This window comes from Podarcis liolepis (genome assembly GCF_965112155.1).
Source record: "Podarcis liolepis genome assembly, chromosome: 15".
Taxonomy (NCBI): domain Eukaryota; kingdom Metazoa; phylum Chordata; class Lepidosauria; order Squamata; family Lacertidae; genus Podarcis; species Podarcis liolepis.
The window spans coordinates 5,314,013-5,333,250 of NC_139566.1; the positions used below are offsets into that span (position 1 = coordinate 5,314,013).

The 19,238-nt window shown below is 47.8% G+C and overlaps 2 protein-coding genes across 3 annotated transcripts in view; both read left to right on the forward strand.

Moving 5' to 3' along the window:
- Positions 1–19,238, forward strand: part of LOC310694277 (uncharacterized protein) — a 160,976-nt gene that overhangs the window by 62,524 nt on the left and 79,214 nt on the right. The gene's annotated exons all lie outside the window — the stretch shown is intronic.
- The window catches only part of CA14 (carbonic anhydrase 14), a 32,973-nt gene that overhangs the window by 7,750 nt on the left and 5,985 nt on the right, over positions 1–19,238 (forward strand). For both annotated transcript variants that reach the window (XM_083477324.1, XM_083477323.1), the window contains exons 2-8: positions 2,449–2,469; positions 11,570–11,749; positions 12,678–12,820; positions 14,813–14,908; positions 15,318–15,384; positions 16,830–16,987; positions 18,108–18,234. In XM_083477324.1, the coding sequence (XP_083333450.1) occupies positions 2,449–2,469; positions 11,570–11,749; positions 12,678–12,820; positions 14,813–14,908; positions 15,318–15,384; positions 16,830–16,987; positions 18,108–18,234 (792 nt within the window). The remainder of the gene's footprint in view (positions 1–2,448; positions 2,470–11,569; positions 11,750–12,677; positions 12,821–14,812; positions 14,909–15,317; positions 15,385–16,829; positions 16,988–18,107; positions 18,235–19,238) is intronic.

Consider the following 19,238-nt stretch of genomic DNA (forward strand, 5'->3'; position numbering starts at 1 on the left):
CTCCAAGGAGGGAGGGAGTCCGCCACCTCTATTTTTTTTCAAAATATTTTTTATTGAGTTTTCATATTTAATTACAGCTCATTGCACAAATCTATGACATAAAGCATTGCTCAATCAGAGCATCGACTTCCTTCCCTTCCTCTTTCTGACTTCCACATATCTTTTACCGAATTCTTGCGTTTCTATAACCACTCTTTTACCTTAAAACTTCTTCTTTATAAAGATTACCTCCTTATATGTAAATCAGTTCCTTATTTTCACATTACAAAGCATTTCAATTCAAACCTACAAACGTTTTCAAATGTTTACAATTTTCTTTCATATAGAATATAAATTTGCTCCAGTCCTTTTGAAACAGTTCGCCTCGCTGATTTCAGATCTTCCCCATCAGCTTTGCCATCTCCACATATTCTACTTTCTTTATCTGCCAGTCTTCAAACGTAGGACGTTCCTGCTGCTTCTCGAGGGAGTCGGTTCCACTGTCAAATGGCTCTTTCCGGCAGAAATTTCTTTCGAGTATTGAATCGGAATCTCCTTTTATTTATTTTTTCTTGTTATATAAATTTCATTAGCTTTTTAACACATCATTTCCAACAATAATTAAACATACTTTTGTACCTTATACATTTTTTTTGACTCCCATCAACCACATCTGAACATTTTCCAATCTATTCACTTAATTTACATTTCTTACTTTCACTATTACATTCAAATCTCATAACAAATACCTCTATTCTTTCTCTATTTTACAATGTTTCATATATCCCTCCTTACAAAACTTCTTGTAGTCCTGCTAGCGTAACTTGTTGATTACAGTTGCTCTTCAAATAGTTCGTATATTTCTTCCAATCTTCTGTGAATCTCTGGTCCTGCAGGTTTCAAATCCTTCCTGTCATTTTATCTAATTCTGCGTAGTCCATTAATTTTGTCTGCCATTCTTCTTTCGTCGGAATTTCCTCTTGCAGGAATCTCCCTTCTTGTAGCCCTAACTTCTTCCAAGCTATTGGGGAGGGAAGGAAGACTTGTCCCCCACTTTTTTCCAAGTTCACGCGACCGAGGTAAATTTAGCAGCGGCCCGAGATAAACTCTCCTGCAAATCAGATCCCTGGCAAGGGACTGGCTTCCTTTTCAGGCATGGAACGAAATTCCAATTCACTTATCATCTTCGACTCAGGTTTCTTCTGTTGCAGCTGACTGCTCACCACTTTTAGGTCCCAGGTGTGATTTAACATATCCCTCTCTCTACATACATGCATTCATGTATATGTATGGATATGTATATTTCGGCTACAAATAAATTTAAAAGCATCCACCGGCTTTCCCGAAGTGTAATCGGAGATGGGCTTTTTAGATTCGGTGTTTGAGGCGACTCTCAAACATTCCCTGGGGATGGAATGACCTTTTGTAAAAGCTCCTTCGTCTTTTTAAAAAAACAAAACGTATGAAAGGAGCCAGCTTAAAAGGGCAGAACCTCTCTGAGGGCAAGGCTGTGGTACTGGCCAATAAACTTTTTAAAATGCCACATGGGATTATGTCATGAGATGACGGGTGTGTGTGTGAGATAGCAGTTGCGGCTGTCAAAAGGTGTCTTAACAGGACAAGATGGAACCTCAGGATCAGATGCAGTCTACCTCAGATTATGGGACGCGGGTGGCGCTGTGGGTTAAACCACAGAGCCTAGGACTTGCCTATCAGAAGGTCGGCAGTTCGAATCCCGCGACGCAGTGAGCGCCCGTTGCTCGGTCCCTGCTCCTGCCAACCTAGCAGTTCGAAAGCACGCCGGTGCAAGTAGATAAATAGGTGCCGCTCCGACGGGAAGGTAAATGCCGTTTCCGTGCGCTGCTCTGGTTCGCCAGAAGTGGCTTAGTCCTGCTGGCCACATGACCCGGAAGCTGTACGCCGGCTCCCTCGGCCAATAAAGCGAGATGAGTGCCACAACCCCAGAGTCAGTCACGACTGGACCTAATGGTCAGGGGTCCCTTTACCTTTACCTTTACTTTTACTTTTACCTTTACCTTTACCTCAGATTATAAGACACAGATGAGCAGCAGCAGGGGAGGGCTGGTGTCTTCTTGCCCTGCAATGGGGCATCGCTGGGGGGGGGAGGGCAATAGAGGAAAACAGAGTTCTGAGCACAAGACCCTTCTCCCCTCCTGCAATTCCCAGCACCTGGTATTCAGAAGCATCGCTGCGTCTCACTGTGGACGCAGAGCATCGCCAGCATGCCTAGTAGCCATTGATAGCCCTCTCCTCGTGAATTTGACCAATCTTCTTTCAAAGACCCCCATTTTGTTGGCCCTCACTGCCTCCTGTGGCAGGGAGTTCCAGAGTCTAACTATGTGTTGTGTGAATAAGTCCTTTCTTTTATCTAACTTATACATGGTGATTATTGCTGACGATACTAAGATTTGGCAACAATGACTCGCCACTTCTCTTCTCCCTTTGCAGGATCCCACTGGACATACGAAGGTAAGGAGAAGCAAGTTCGTCTGGATTTGCTTTCCAGAATTTCAAACACATTCATTTGCTGCCAGTGGTAAGTTTGCCACAGCGCCACGTTCGAGGAGGCACCCTCCCCGAGTTGCAGCCAGCACCAAGGAAGCAATGCCAGGCTGCGTAGTCCGACAATAAGCTCCTGAGCATGCACAGAAGGTCTTTGCCTAGCCGCCTTCTTTCCTTATGGCATCAGCGTGGTGTAGCGGTTAGAGGGGGACCTGGGAGACCAGGGTTCGAATCCCCCACTCTGCCATGAAGCTGGTTGGGTGACCTGTGGGGCAGTCACTCACTCTTCTCCTAACCTTTCCTGCAGGCTTGTTGCAAGGATCAAATGGAGACTACTATGTACATTGCAAATAAATGCAAGACATATGCAATAAATTAAGAGAGAGTAAATAATTAAGCTCGTTTCATGCAGGTTTGGGAGAGGCGAATAACCTGAAAGATTGCTTCTCCCTAGGCAAACCAACCGGGGTGTTAAGATCCCTGGTGATCACCTTGCAAAGGTGGATTTAGCCTTAGTTAGCCTTGGTGAAGACCGGATGTTTTCATCCCCAAAAAGCTTTCCATTGAAATGAGGCTGCGTTTAAATATTTAATGTTGTATTTTAATCTTGTTTTTAAGTTGTATTTCGATTAATTTGTTTTTATACCTGGTGTTAGCCGCCCTGAGCCCGGTCTTGGCTGGGGAGGGCAGGGTATAAACAAAATTTATTATTATTATTTAGTAAGTGTTTGCCCAGCTTCTGGAAGGAGGGTCTGATAGGGTCCTAGAGTCCCCCTCCCCCCTCCCCAAAGCTGGGCAAGCCATTACCAGACTGCCAGAGCCTTGCAATTCCTTCCCCAAACCCAACGCCTTGTTTACCTGGCTTAAGCCAGTGCTGCGAGGGCTGGTGGGAGGTTGTGAAGTGGCCTCACACGCGGAGGCATGTTACCAGGATCTGCTCCTGTTCCCTTCGTCTCCTCAGCATCAGAGGCCCGGTTGGTGGTGACAAGAGACAGGGCCTTTTCTGTGGCAGCTCCCAGACTGTGGAATTCCTTCCCGGGAAAGTCTAGACTGGCTGCCACTTTGTTATCCTTCCGCCGGCAGGCTGACGCCTTCCTGCTCAGACAGGCCTTTGGAAACGAAGGTTCAGATGATGCTGCTGTCTGGGCAAACACTCATGCGCATTGGCGACATTCAAATGAAGGAAAGGTACTGCATAGCAGCCTAAGCAAGTTGTGCTTCCTTTTTCTGGTTAATTGGCCATAACTTTTGATAGAATACAGATAATTGAACGGACATTGTTGCATTACATTCTCCATTAAATTATCTTTCCATTGATATATAATTTTATGGCATTGCTCCCAAAAAAAGTGGTGTTATGGGCAATCAAACCTCAAAAATACACTTTCCCCCACAATTTTGGCCACTAGTGGAAATTGCAGGGGCTCAGTGTGCTCTGATGTGTTTTAGGGGCTGCTTTGAGCAAGTTTGCCTTATGATGATGGTTAGAGTATGGTGCTGGTAACATCAAGGTCATGGGTTCGATCCCTGTCCAGGACAGCTGCATATTCCTGCATTGCAGATGCTCAGAGGTCCCTTCCAACTCTATAATTATATGCTTCTATGTGGATCTCTAGACAGCATCTTAAAAAGCAGAGACATCACCTTGCCAACAAAGGTCCGTATAGTTAAAGCTATGGTTTTCCCAGGAGGGATGTATGGAAGTGAGCGCTGGACCATAAAGAAGTCTGATCGCTGAAGAATTGAGGCTTTTGAATTCTGGTGCTGGAGGAGACTCTTGAGAGTCCCATGGACTGCAAGAAGATCAAACCTCTCCATTCTGAAGGAAATCAGCCCTGAGTGCTCACTGGAAGGACAGATCCTGAAGCTGAGGCTCCAAGACTTTGGCCACCTCCTGAGAAGAGAAGACTCCCTGGAAAAGACCCTGATGCTGGGAAAGATGGAGGGCCCAAGGAGAAGGGGATGACAGAGGATGAGATGGTTGGACAGTGTTCTCGAAGCTACCAGAATGAGTTTGACCAAACTGTGGGAGGCAGTGGAAGATAGGAATGCCTTGTGTGCTCTGGTCCAGGGGGTCATGAAGAGTCGGGCACAACTAAACGACTAAACAACAACAATATGGATCCCAACTTGGGGAAAAGGCGGGATGTAAATAGATTAAATCAGGGGTTCCCAAAGCAAGAGGTGGTGCTTCCTGAGGGTGGGTGGTATCACCCAGAGGGTGCCAAGAGGCAAGGGGGGCATTGGAGGGATAAATGACTCAGACTTTGCAAAGCTGCTCCTTCTTCTTTGGCGATCAACTTAGCCAAGTAAGATTGTCTTCCATAAACACGGTTTCAACCATGAGTCTGTAAGTGACTGTGGAGGCCAATTCTGGACCCACACGTCCTTCCACAGTGGGGACATTGGTTTCCGGGCAGGGGTTGATCCCGGTGTGGATTTTTATACCTGGTGTTAGCCGCCCTGAGCCCGGTCTTGGCTGGGGAGGGCAGGGTATAAACAAAATTTATTATTATTATTTAGTAAGTGTTTGCCCAGCTTCTGGAAGGAGGGTCTGATAGGGTCCTAGAGTCCCCCTCCCCCCTCCCCAAAGCTGGGCAAGCCATTACCAGACTGCCAGAGCCTTGCAATTCCTTCCCCAAACCCAACGCCTTGTTTACCTGGCTTAAGCCAGTGCTGCGAGGGCTGGTGGGAGGTTGTGAAGTGGCCTCACACGCGGAGGCATGTTACCAGGATCTGCTCCTGTTCCCTTCGTCTCCTCAGCATCAGAGGCCCGGTTGGTGGTGACAAGAGACAGGGCCTTTTCTGTGGCAGCTCCCAGACTGTGGAATTCCTTCCCGGGAAAGTCTAGACTGGCTGCCACTTTGTTATCCTTCCGCCGGCAGGCTGACGCCTTCCTGCTCAGACAGGCCTTTGGAAACGAAGGTTCAGATGATGCTGCTGTCTGGGCAAACACTCATGCGCATTGGCGACATTCAAATGAAGGAAAGGTACTGCATAGCAGCCTAAGCAAGTTGTGCTTCCTTTTTCTGGTTAATTGGCCATAACTTTTGATAGAATACAGATAATTGAACGGACATTGTTGCATTACATTCTCCATTAAATTATCTTTCCATTGATATATAATTTTATGGCATTGCTCCCAAAAAAAGTGGTGTTATGGGCAATCAAACCTCAAAAATACACTTTCCCCCACAATTTTGGCCACTAGTGGAAATTGCAGGGGCTCAGTGTGCTCTGATGTGTTTTAGGGGCTGCTTTGAGCAAGTTTGCCTTATGATGATGGTTAGAGTATGGTGCTGGTAACATCAAGGTCATGGGTTCGATCCCTGTCCAGGACAGCTGCATATTCCTGCATTGCAGATGCTCAGAGGTCCCTTCCAACTCTATAATTATATGCTTCTATGTGGATCTCTAGACAGCATCTTAAAAAGCAGAGACATCACCTTGCCAACAAAGGTCCGTATAGTTAAAGCTATGGTTTTCCCAGGAGGGATGTATGGAAGTGAGCGCTGGACCATAAAGAAGTCTGATCGCTGAAGAATTGAGGCTTTTGAATTCTGGTGCTGGAGGAGACTCTTGAGAGTCCCATGGACTGCAAGAAGATCAAACCTCTCCATTCTGAAGGAAATCAGCCCTGAGTGCTCACTGGAAGGACAGATCCTGAAGCTGAGGCTCCAAGACTTTGGCCACCTCCTGAGAAGAGAAGACTCCCTGGAAAAGACCCTGATGCTGGGAAAGATGGAGGGCCCAAGGAGAAGGGGATGACAGAGGATGAGATGGTTGGACAGTGTTCTCGAAGCTACCAGAATGAGTTTGACCAAACTGTGGGAGGCAGTGGAAGATAGGAATGCCTTGTGTGCTCTGGTCCAGGGGGTCATGAAGAGTCGGGCACAACTAAACGACTAAACAACAACAATATGGATCCCAACTTGGGGAAAAGGCGGGATGTAAATAGATTAAATCAGGGGTTCCCAAAGCAAGAGGTGGTGCTTCCTGAGGGTGGGTGGTATCACCCAGAGGGTGCCAAGAGGCAAGGGGGGCATTGGAGGGATAAATGACTCAGACTTTGCAAAGCTGCTCCTTCTTCTTTGGCGATCAACTTAGCCAAGTAAGATTGTCTTCCATAAACACGGTTTCAACCATGAGTCTGTAAGTGACTGTGGAGGCCAATTCTGGACCCACACGTCCTTCCACAGTGGGGACATTGGTTTCCGGGCAGGGGTTGATCCCGGTGTGGATTTGCCCAGCGTGTCTTCCTCTTAGCATGTTTCTCCCTTGCGTCCTGAGTTCGAGTGTCTTCAAAGCCCATGGCACCTTTGGTAAAGGCTGTTCTCCAACTGGAGCGTTCGCAGGCCAGTGTTTCCCAGTTGTCGGTGTTTATACTACATTTTTAAAGATATGCCTTGAGATAGTCTTTAAACCTCTTTCGTTGACCACCAGCATTACGCTTTCCATTTTTAAGTTCGGAGTAGAATAGTTGCTTTGGAAGACGATCATCAGGCATCCGCACAACATGACCAGTCCAACGAAGTTGATGTTGAAGAATCATTGCTTCAACACTGGTGATCTTTGCTTCTTCCAGTACACTGGTATTAGTTTGCCTGTCTTCCCAAGTGATGTGTAAGATTTTTCGGAGACACCGTTGATGGAATCTTTCGAGGCTGGTACCACTGGATCAAATCCCCCTTTTGCCGAACTAATCAAACCAAATAGTTTCCACTGGATTTTGAATAAATGTGCAAGTAGTTGTTGCTGTTTCAGTTTTTGCGTGTGTGTGTATTAGTATTTTCCCCTTACTGGGTCGTGCAAACCGTTATTCTGAATAATGCTTTGTATAGGGCAGGGTAATGGGCACTGGGGAAGAGTTTGTGGAGCCAAGATGGAAGGAGACCCTAAAAAGTTTAGGAACGGCTGTGTTACATGGAGAGAGAAAAAACAATTCTCCCCTCTGGCCTCTAAGCCCCCAAAGTCCCTTTTGTAACTCCTGAGTGTGTTTTCTACAGCCGCTCTGCTGTTTCCCCCCAGCTAAAACCTTCCGCACCAAATCACCGTCCCAATTAGCAAAGGAACCGGCGACGTTCCAATGAGGTTAGCATTGCGGCACTCAGCCAGGCCAGCTTGATCCTCTTTCACGGGGAGTAATCCAGTTCCACCCCCTCCCCTTAAGCTCACCCAGAGTGGCCAACTCATGGGAAAGAAACAAAGGCATTGTTGATGTTGAAGGGCTGAAAAGGGCTTAGCCGTGGTGGCGGCGAAGGCCGGCTGAGATCCCTCGGCTGGGATTGGCGTTATTTGCAAGGAAGGGGGAGAGGTTCTCTTTGGTTTGTGTTTAAAGGTGAACCTATCTGAATTTGCTTTTCCCAAAATGCCCTGCAGAGCGAATCACGGCCACCCTTTAAAATTCGGAATTCTCTGAATTTTGCAACGCAGGCCTCTGACGAAGCAACGTGTTCAAAAATGCATATGCAGGGGAAAGCATGGAGATGCTTTTTCTTGGGGGGGGTGATCGTTTCCCTAATAATTGTGTGTGTGTGTGTGTGTGTGTGCGCACACACACACACACACAAAATCTATCAGTGAAAATAATGTTTTAGAAAAGTATGCTATTAAGGGAAATCACATGGGGAAAGTGCACATATTGGAATAAATTTGCCTTAACATGCTGATCATTTTTCATGAGGACCAGTACCTTTTTTAAAAAAAGGGTAAATAGATTCGGAAATATTGAAAAAAGGAGAAACTGGGATGCCTGCATTGCCTGTGATGACTCTTTGGGTCTCTTCCAACAAGTCTATGAGCCTACAAGACAAGCTGATATTGATGTCTTCACCTCTCCTGAACAGCAAATAGTCAAAAATGACCCCCAAATCGGAGAAAACAGTGTACCATGATCGTTAGTCAGTTCACCTGTTGGCGCTCTGTTGGAGAAAATCGGAGGGGCAACGACCAAGCAGAATGGTGTCAAAGACCCCAGAAGGCTCTTGAGCTCTCATTGGTTCATCCCAGGCCCCTCCTACAATGGGCGGGGCTTGAGAAGCGTGAGCGACGGCTGGGAGGACTTCATTTCCTGAAAAGTTATTTTTTAATAGAAATTTTGCCCTGATAGGTTGTTCACTTGTCTGCCCTCATTCATTTTTCGTAGTTGCAGAAAAACAAAGGGCTGCACCAAACGAAGCTCTACTCACAGTAGGACCCAGTGAAATTCATGGGCTCAGGTTTAGTCATCTGTATGTCATTTTCAAGGGACGCGGGTGGGGCTGTGGGTAAAACCTCAGCGCTGCTGCTCTGGTGCCGGTTCGCCAGAGCAGCTTCGTCACACTGGCCACGTGACCCGGAAGTGTCTGCGGACAGCGCTGGCTCCCGGCCTCTAGAGTGAGATGAGCGCACAACCCTAGAGTCTGTCAAGACTGACCCGTACGGGCAGGGGTACCTTTACCTTTACCTTTTATGTCATTTCCAATGGGTCAAACCTAGACAGCATCTTAAAAAGCAGAGACATCACCTTGCCAACAAAGGTCTGTATAGTTCAAGCTCTGGTTTTCCCAGTAGTGATGTATGGAAGTGAGAGCTGGACCATAAAGAAGGCTGGTCGCCGAAGAATGGATGCTTTTGAATTCTGGTGCTGGAGGAGACTCTTGAGAGTCCCACGGACTGCAAGAAGATCAAACCTCTCCATTCTGAAGGAAATCAGCCCTGAGTGCTCACTGGAAGGACAGATCCTGAAGCTGAGGCTCCAAGACTTTGGCCACCTCATGAGAAGAGAAGACTCCCTGGAAAAGACCCTGATGTTGGGAAGGATGGAGGGCACAAGGAGAAGGGGACGACAGAGGACGAGATGGTGGGGCAGTGTTCTCGAAGCTACAGACATGAGTTTGACCAAACTGTGGGAGGCAGTGGAAGACAGGAGGGCCTGGCGTGCTCTGGTCCAGGGGGTCACGAAGAGTCGGACACGACTAAACGACTAAACAACAACAATTTCTTTTCCAATGGGTCGGGCTAACTGTTTGGTGGCGGCGGCGAATTTTCATTCCAAGGGGCGGGAAAACAATTCCCGAACCCTCCAACCATGCTGCTGTCATTTTAAGCTCTGAGGCCACCGGAATGACAATTGCGCCAGGCAGGGAAAAAGCAAACAGCTTTATCCTTGCTTTCCCGCATGGAAGGAAAACTTTTGCAGCCAGCGCAGAGCCCGGCGAGCGCTTGAATTCAGATGCAAGGGAGCGTGTGATGTGCTTCTCATGCCTTGCATGGGGGGGTGGCATTCAGAAGCAAACCTCTTTCACAGAAAGAGAGGGGACCTGACTTGCCTTTTCGCCTTTTTTTTTTTTGCGATGAAAAGACGTCCCTTATTACTGGCGGAACTGGCACTGGGTGCCAATGCTAGGAAGCAGATGAGGACAGACAAAAAACTCTTTGTGGGTGGCAGCGCGGTGGACAGCGGCACAGATTTTGGGCATGGTCAGATGCAGGCTGTGTATTCATCAGGATCAGTTTTTATGGTTAATTTGAATAAATCTTTTCTAGTCTCATGCTTTTTCATTTTTTTACGTTTGCTGGCTTAGAAACTCCAGAATTTCTGTTCTCATCCTGAAGCAAAGTTCTTAACCCGAGGTACTATTTCTGGGTTAGCAGAGTCTGTAACCTGAAGCGTCTGTAACCTGAAGTGTCTGTAACCTGAGGTACCACTGTATCCAGTGTAGGGCATGAAGTTAGAGTCACTTGGCGATATACTTATGGCACTGCTGGGAGGTTGATGCACCAAGGGAATGTTTAAAAGCACTTTTTCAAAAACAAAAATACCCCCCCCCCCAATACCCAGAGTCCTTTTTGTTGGGGATAATTCAGACAGAAATCCCCAGGTGTCAAAAAAGTTTACTTATGTATGGCACTACTGCGGCCCGTGTTTTGTTAGCCCCAAAATGGAAAACGAGCGAGGTCCCAACCAAAGAGGAATGACAACTTAAACTGATGGAATATGCTCAGCTTGCAGACTTAACTTATAGAATAAGAGAACAAGAAGAATATACATTTAAAGAAGACTGGAAAATGTTTATTGAATATATGGGTGAAGAGTGTGTACGTATGAAAACGTTGGCAGCATTAAGATAAATTCAGCAGTGTAAATAAGTTTTTATGGGCGTAAAAATTCAATACTGAGTGGTTTAGTTTATGTAAAATATGCAGGGATCTATGGCATGGAAACTGAACCATGGAAAGGGAAGAAGGGAAGTCACTGATATTTTAAGGTTGTTTAAATGAAGATCCTAAAATGTAAAATAGAAAAACTTAATAAAAATTAAACAATAGAGAGGAGAGAGAGAGAGAGAGAGAGAGAGAGAGAGAGAGAGAGAGAGAGATGGCTCAAAGTTGTGCATTTACCAACTCCTGATTTTCCCTAAAAACAGAATAAGAGCCTGCAGGATCAGGCCAAAGGCCCATCTTATCCTGCATCCTGTTCCCACAGGGGCCAAACAGATGCCTCTTTCGGGAAACCCACAAGCAGGACTTGAACACAGGACCGGTTCTCCTCTCCTGTGGTTTCCAGCAACCACAGAAGCATTTCTGCCTCCGACTGTGGAGGCAGAACAGAGCTGTCCTGGCTGGTAGCCATCAATAGCCTTCCCCTCCGAATTTGCCTGATCCATTTTTTAAAGCCATGCGTATTGGCGGCCATCGCTGCTTCCTGTGGCAGGGAGTTCCATAGTTTAACTATGCGCTGTGTGAAGAAGGATGCTCTTTTATCTACCCCGAATCTCTCCTCCCCACAAGCACGTTGCTGCCTCAGTGGTCAGTGCTTATGTTAAGTTGTGGGTGGACATATCAGATGACACAGCGATTCTTCAAACAGCTCTTCTTTATTCACAGGCCAGAACAGAACTGAACTGAAGGGTTCAGTCAGCCTGCTTATATAGAGCTCCAGTACAGCGTAACTGTAACAATTTTCTAAAACTATCCAATCACTGAACGTCATTTTCATTCCCTTATTTGCATAACTATCTACAGTATCCCCCTGCTGGCCCAGGGTGAGAACTTGTACATAACAGTTTATATTCTTCCTTCTCAGGGTCCCACGGACAGGAGCACTGGCCGGACAATTACCCAGACTGTGGGTGGAAAGCTCAGTCCCCTATCGATATTGACACGGGAACAGTCCAATACGACCCTTCCTTGCCTCCGGTTGAGACGTCGGGGTATCGGAATCCAGGAGGCGACGACTTCACCCTGATAAATAACGGACACACAGGTGAGGCTGTTTATGGGACTTAATGGCAGTCCCCCTTTCCCCAACCCCATCTGCCATCTGTATTTTCTATTTTCCTGGGGTTAGGGAACGCTCCCTGCCAGAACGCTGCAGGATGGAAAGGCAGATTCGATACACAAAAATAGAAAAATGCAAGAAGCTAGCACACGTCTGTCATGTATAATCACCTTGTTGAACAGCGGTTGGCCCATGGCTACAGCCCAGGCCTGCAAAATCTCTGGTGCCAGGAAGACTCCCCTCCACGTCGCCATGGAGACCTCTGTACCAGGGAAGATGCTGGTCCGTTACCATGGTGATGAAATGTGGCCAGTTGTTCACCTGGCAACTCCAGGGCAAGATCCATTCTCCTTGCACATGCGACTAATAATGCTTCTTCTTGCAATGAAGGGCTGAAGGAAGCAGTGGTTCTCCCCATCCAATCACAGACCCTCTAAGTGTCCCTATTTGCCAGAGACATCCCTGATTTAGAGAAGCCATCCCAGTTTCTGATTTGATCCCTGAATGTCCCGCTTTTCCTTAGGACATCCCTATTTTCCTTGGAAAAATGTTGGCGGGTATGCAGTTATCTGACCCCTGAGCTGTCTGAAAGCAATCCTGTATAGGGAAGTTTTTAAAAAAATGTTTAATGTTTTATTATGTTTTTATATACAGTCGTCAAAGAAAGAATTTGGGAAGTTTGGGGCCTAGTTGGGGTGACTACACAGTCAGGTTTGGGTAACCTGTCCCTTCAGTATGACTGTATGTAGCCCAGAATGGCCGGGGCAACCCAGTAAGACGTGTGGGGTATAAATAATAGAATTATCAATATGGAATGGGACGTCCCTGTTTTCATCAGAGAAAGGTTGGGGGGTTTGCAACCACCAGAATGAGGACCTTGTGGCTTCTCTCTCCCTCCCTCTCTCTCTTGCAGTGCAGATGTCTCTGCCCCCAAGCATGCAACTGCACGGTTTGCCCAAGATGTTTACGGCCGTTCAGCTGCACCTTCACTGGGGGAGGAAGGGGAGTGTCGAAGGCTCAGAGCACAAGGTGGACGGGAGGCCCTTCCCGGCAGAAGTAAGTAGGCCAGAGCAAAACATTCACACTCCTCCAAATTTTGCACTGTAGTTCTTCAGCTGAGTCACGTATACGAAAATGCATATACTAAAAAAAGGACCCCTGACCGTTAGGTCCAGTCGTGGCCGACTCTGGAGTTGCGGCGCTCATCTCGCTTTATTGGCCGAGGGAGCCGGCCTACAGCTTCTGGGTCATGTGGCCAGCAGGATTAAACTACTTCTGGCAAACCAGAGCAGCGCACCGAAACGCCATTTACCTTCCCGCTGGAGTGGTACCTATTTATCTACTTGCACTTTGACGTGCTTTCGAACTGCTAGGTGGGCAGGAGCCGGGACCGAGCAACGGGAGCTCACCCCGTCGCGGGGGTTCGAACCGCCGACCTTCTGATCGGCAAGTCCTAGGCTCTGTGGTTTAACCCATAGCGCCACCCGCGTCCCTATATATACTAAAGTATATATACTAAAGTACGCACAAAAATCGATATATCAGGGGAAATGACACACAAAAAGGTTTAACTTGAGGAGGCTTTGCAGAAACAAGCATGTTAGGCAAAATTGCATGTAGTTATTTCATTTTATCAGACATTTATTTATTCTTGCCGCCCACACTTCAAGGAGATCAAGGTGGCGTACACACGTCTCCTCCCCATTTAACCTTCTCAACAACCCTGTGAGGTAGATCAGGCTGAGAGGCAGGAACTGCTTCCACCCCACACCTCCTTCCAGGTCATACACTGAGTTTCCTGGATGAGCAGGGATTGGAGCCCCGGTCTCTTCAGTCCACTCTTCAGTCCACACGGACTCTCTCTAAAAATGTATGAATCAGGGGAAATCTGTGCTAAAAATTTGCCGGTGAATTTTCACGGGGAACTTAAAATTAGATTCTCAAGATAATGCAGAGTGTTGAACTTATGATTGGAAAAATGAGAAGCTGAAGGACACTGGAATTGACAAGTTCACCTCTCCCTCCCTCTCTCTCACACACACTTAATTTTTTTATTTTTACAAAACTGCACTTTCATAGAAAATATAACCGGGTAGCGTGCGAGGAAATAGCACAACACAGGAGATTTAGCGTCCTTCCTCTGGGCAGCTTCAGGCCCTGAAACGGGAGGCAGAGCCACCTTTGCAAATTTGTGTAATTGCTCCAGAAAGATGGAGGACTTTGGCCAGATTTAAGATCCCTCCAGTTCACGGAGGGGCGGGGGGGGGGGGATTAATGAGGGCAACCCGGGACAGTGAGAATTAAGAGCGCGGGAAGAAAGAGGGGAGGGAAATGGCTGAAGTTCTTTTGTCAGAGCAAGCGCTAAAGGAGACCTGGGCTGACCCAGCCATGGCGGCAGTAGACGGGTAACCGGCTTAAAACTCATAGCAGACGCCACGAGGGCTGGGGGAATCAGAAACGCCTTTTTTTTTGCACCCGGGGCAGGACGACGGCTCATCCTTGTAATTTTCTTCCCTGCTATGGAAGGCCGTTTGTTCGCGGTGCATTCGGACACCCCTTAAGATGTCACCGCCGAATTTCGTACAGCGGTTCCTGAGGCCGAGAAGCAGGTTTCCTTCTCGTGTTTTTGGACGCCATTTTGAAATCAAGATGGCTGACTGGGCCGTCGAAGCGGGCACTGATTTTAACCACCGATTTCAAAAGAATGCTGATTTTAACCCACCAGTTTAAAAACTGTGCTGATTTCACCACCGAAAGTGCGCCGGTTTTAAGCACTGCTTTTCAAAACTGCCCTGTTTCTGAACCCAGAGTTCAAAAAAATTGGACCAATTTTGTTTGTTTGTTTCTTAGAATTCCCAAGCATCATTAGGTTTGAAGCTGCTGGTTTATTATATTTATCTATTGCTTCTTACACAAAAGTGCCTGAAAGTGACTTACAGTGCAAGAATGGAAATAATAATCGCAGGTGATCTGCGCCCCTAGCTAAGCCACATGCAGTAGATCTCCCGATTCTCTTTCTCAATCTCTCTCTCTCTCTTTCTCTCTCAGCTTCACGTTGTCCATTACAACTCGGAGAAGTACAGCAACGTGAGTTTGGCAATGCACCACCCAGATGGACTGGCGGTCTTGGGTGTTTTCCTGGAGGTAAGCGTTATAATAGCAAAGCCACAATGCACCCAAAAAGCCAGTGGCGTAGCGTGGGGGGTGCAGGGGGGGCCGGCCGCACCGGGCGCAACATCTGGGGGTTAGGGTTAGGGGGCGCAAATCCACGGGTTAGGGGGTGCAAATTACCCACCCGTAGGCATTCCCTCCATAACACGCACAGACATTTTCCCTTACTTTTTAGGAGGAAAAAAGTGAGTGTTATGGTGCAAAAAATACGGTACTTGCCTTGCCCTGGGTGCTGACAACCCACGCTACGCCACTGCAAAAAGCTGCCCAAATGAAGCTTGTGTGTGTTCTTTAGGGCAGGGACCTCTCAGGGCACCACAGAAATAAGGAAATAACAATAGCTCACCCGTCCGATCTCCTCTCTTCCCAATGTGTCTGGCAGGCCGGCGATGCGGAGAACCCTGCCTACAACCACATCCTGGACCTCCTGGACAAGATCCAGTACGCAGGTGAATCGTTCCTCTTGACCAATCAGGGCAGGCAGGTTGTGTGTGTGTGAAATGGGATTTGGACTGTGAAAAAGAAGGACCCATCTAGTCCAGCATCCCATTCGCCCAGTGGTCAAATACCCCTGAGCACCTAGAAAGGACGATAGACTGCCTCTGGAGCTGGAGGTTTCATTAGAAAAGCCCTGCTGGATCAAGCCAATGGCACACAGTGTGCTGGGCCCGGGGGTAACCCGGGTAACCCGGTCCAGGCCTGGTCCCGAATCCAAGGGTTCCATGAGGAGTCAGTCCAACAGGGCCAAGGCAGGACACGAGGCAGGAAACCAGGCAAGGTCAGGCACAGGGTCACAGGCAGGTTCTGGCAAACAGCAACATTGCTCCCACAACCTGGGGCGAGGTCCAGCAGCCTTTTAACTTTGTCGGGGTAACGGCCGGTCCTGATCCCCTGGCGACTCAACTCCCTGTCTCGCCCGAAGGCGAGCACTCCTCCTGTGAGTACTCAGGTCTCTCCTTCTCTCAGACCTCAGTCTCTGCAGCTCGGGAGACGCCCGTGGGTTACTAGACCCAGAGGTCGCCTCAGCCTCCCCTGACCCAACCGGTAGTGGAGCAGCTGTAAGTGATGGCCCAGCTGGAGGCAACGAGGGAATCCCCGCATCTGGAGCCAGGGCAGGCTCAGGCCCCTGACTCGGCCCAGCTGGTGCTTGTTGCAGGGAAACCTGTGCAGACTGGGACTCTTCAGAATCAGGCCCCAGACTAGGGTCAGCTGCCGCCTGAGGCAAAGGATCCGGTGCGGACTGAGACTCCTCTGGTTCCGAGTCTGAGCCCAAGTCCCAGGCTATCACACATAGAATCAGAGAATTGTAGGGACGCAGGTGGCGTTGTGGGTTCTCTTTGACATCTGGTGGGAGGGCGTTCCACAGGGCAGGCACCACCACCGAGAAGGCCCTCAGCCTGGTTCCCTGTAACTTCGCTTCTCCCGATGAGGGAACCGCCAGAAGGCCCTTGGAGCTGGACCTTAGCGTCCGGGCTGAATGATGGGGGTGGAGATGCTCCTTCAGGTATACTGGACCAAGGCCGGTTAGGGCTTTCAAGGTCAGCACCAACACTTTGAATTGTGCTTGGAAATGTACTGGGAGCCAATGTAGGTCTTTCAAGACTGGTGTTATGTGGTCTCAGCGGTCGCTCCCAGTCCCCAGTCTAGCTGCCACATTCTGGATTAGTTGCAGTTTCCGGGTCACTTTCAAAGGTAGCCCCACGTAGAGCGCATTGCAGTAGTCCAAGCAGGAGATAACCAGAGCATGCACCACTCGGGCAAGACAGTCTGCGGACAGGTAGGGTCTCCACCTGCGTACCAGGTGGAGCTGATAAACAGCCACTGAAGCTGTCCTGTTGCATTATGGGCGCTTCATTCTCCTCCTCTCTTTCCTCTGCTCACATCTCCCGGACAGAACAGAAAACCACCGTTGCCCCGTTCAACGTCCGCGACCTCCTGCCGGTACATTTGGGCCACTTTTTCCGCTACAACGGCTCTCTGACCACCCCGCCTTGCTTCCAGAGCGTGCTGTGGACTGTTTTCCACCAGCCCGTCCAGCTCTCGGCTGCCCAGGTATCTTCTCCATCACACACAAACCCTTAGGCTCACCCCCCGAAAACCCAGAGCGATGTTCAGTGCTAGGTGAGTGGGGAAGAGCTGGACTGGAAATTTAGAATCATGGGAAAGGGACCTGCCGGTCCTCTAGCCTGATCCCCGAAATGCCGGAATCTTACCTTACCCTTCGTTTTGTACCCATTTCAGAGCCACAGAGAATCCTTTTTTTTTAAATAAATATTTATTAAGAATTTTCCATTTTAAAAAGCCAAAAAGAAAAAACAAAAATAAAAAATAAAAACATATAAAGTTTACAATCCTTATTTTTCAATAACATATTTCCCTTACTTCCCCACACCTCCCCTTCTTATATTCCAATTCAAATCGTTAGTTCAACAAGTTCTTATCCCCAATTTTTTAACCTTTTTATGTTTAATTCATTATAAAAAACCGATTTTACCTTATAAACATCAAAATTTATACATCAGTACTCATTCTTAAATCCTTTTTCTAAAGTCGACCCAAATTCCCTTCCACGAATTCCCCACTTTTCATACTGATAACAAAACAGAATAAAAAGAAAAAGACAAATTATAATTATACACCCTTTGGATCCCCAAACCCCACCCCATCCCCTTTCCCGGTTTCAATCCCCAACAAATGTCAATCAGTCTTAATCTGCTATCAGCCTGGAGATCTCACGTCCGAGGCCCTTAATTGTCTCTCAGTTCCTCTCTGCCAGTCCTTAATATTAAACACCAGATCTCGGAGATGCTCTAATCTGATGGGGACAGTGCTTCCTCCAGCCAGACCACCATACTTAAAAGTGGAGCCCAAATCTTGTTTCTTGCTCCTTTCAAGTCCAAATGTCCCCAAAGCTCTAGCTTTCACCTTAATCAAATTTGTAATCCTTAGATCTTCAGATCTCCACATATAGAGATCTCTCCATTCTTCAGTTTCCAATTTGGACCAGATTTTCATCATCCAATTCTTGTTTTCCTTTGTAGCCATCATGTCAGGACTCTGGCAGAGTCAACAAGCCGAGATTTTTTTCGGGGGACAGGTGGAGAGTTCCTCCTCCCACAGTACAGAGACAGGGCTGCCTCAAGTTCACCTTTATCTACCTCTTCTCTTTCAGCTAGAGAAGCTGCAGAAATCTGTCTATAGTACAGCGGAAGGCGAAGCCCACCCCGAGCTCCTCGTGGATAATTTCCGGGCTCCGCAATCCTTGAATGGCCGAGTGGTTCTTGCCTCTTTCCCCGTGGGTGAGTGCCACCTTCTTGCGCAGGAAAATTCTGCTTAAACACGCATATCTCTCTGTCTGTCTCTGTAAGTCGGATAAATATTGGAGGAGATGCGCACGCAAGGCTCTCCTCCAGTTGCTCAACAACCCTCCCCACAACCCCACCTTGGGGAGGTGTAAAAGGAGGGGGGGCTGGTGAGCAACCCAAGCAGGGATAGCAGCTCCTACAGTGTGTATGTATGCATAGAGAATCCCAGCAACACACATGCCGGTCCTAAATCCGTTTACTCAGATGTAAGCCTCACTGAGCCCAAAATGATTTATTTCATAGTCAATAAATAATAATAATAATAATAATAAAATTTATTTATATCCCGCCCTCCCCAGCCGAAGCCGGGCTCAGGGCGGCTAACAACAATCAAATAATCAAACAATCAAATAGTCACATAATCTAAAAATATTTCATTATAAAAATTAATTAAAATCAAATTGATGCAACCAATTAAGCAAAATTCTGTGCAGGTTGCCAGAGGAGGGAGTCAGGCTGCACCCTGACCAAAGGCCTGGCGGAACAACTCTGTCTTGCAGACCCTGCGGAAAGATGTCAGGTCCCGCAGGGCCCTAGTCTCTTGCGACAGAGCATTCCACCAGATTGGAGCCGCAGCCGAGAAGGCCCTGGCTCTAGTTGAGGCCAGCCTAACCTCTCTGTGGCCTGGGACCTTGAGGATGTTATTATTTGCAGACCGTAGGTTTCTCTGTGGGGCATACCAGGAGAGGCGGTCCCGTAGGTATGAGGGTCCTAGGCCGTAAGTACGCAGAGAGCGTCTGCCTTCGCTTTCCAAAGTACAACCACACAATGGAGCAGCGGGAAGAATTTCCAAAGCCCGTGCAAAGCAATCGAGCGATTAGAATCATAGAATCGAAGACCTGGAAGGGACCCCTGGGGTCATCTAGTCCAACCCCCTGGAATGCAGGAATTTCAGCTCAAACATCCATGACACATGGACACCCAACCTCTGCTCAAAA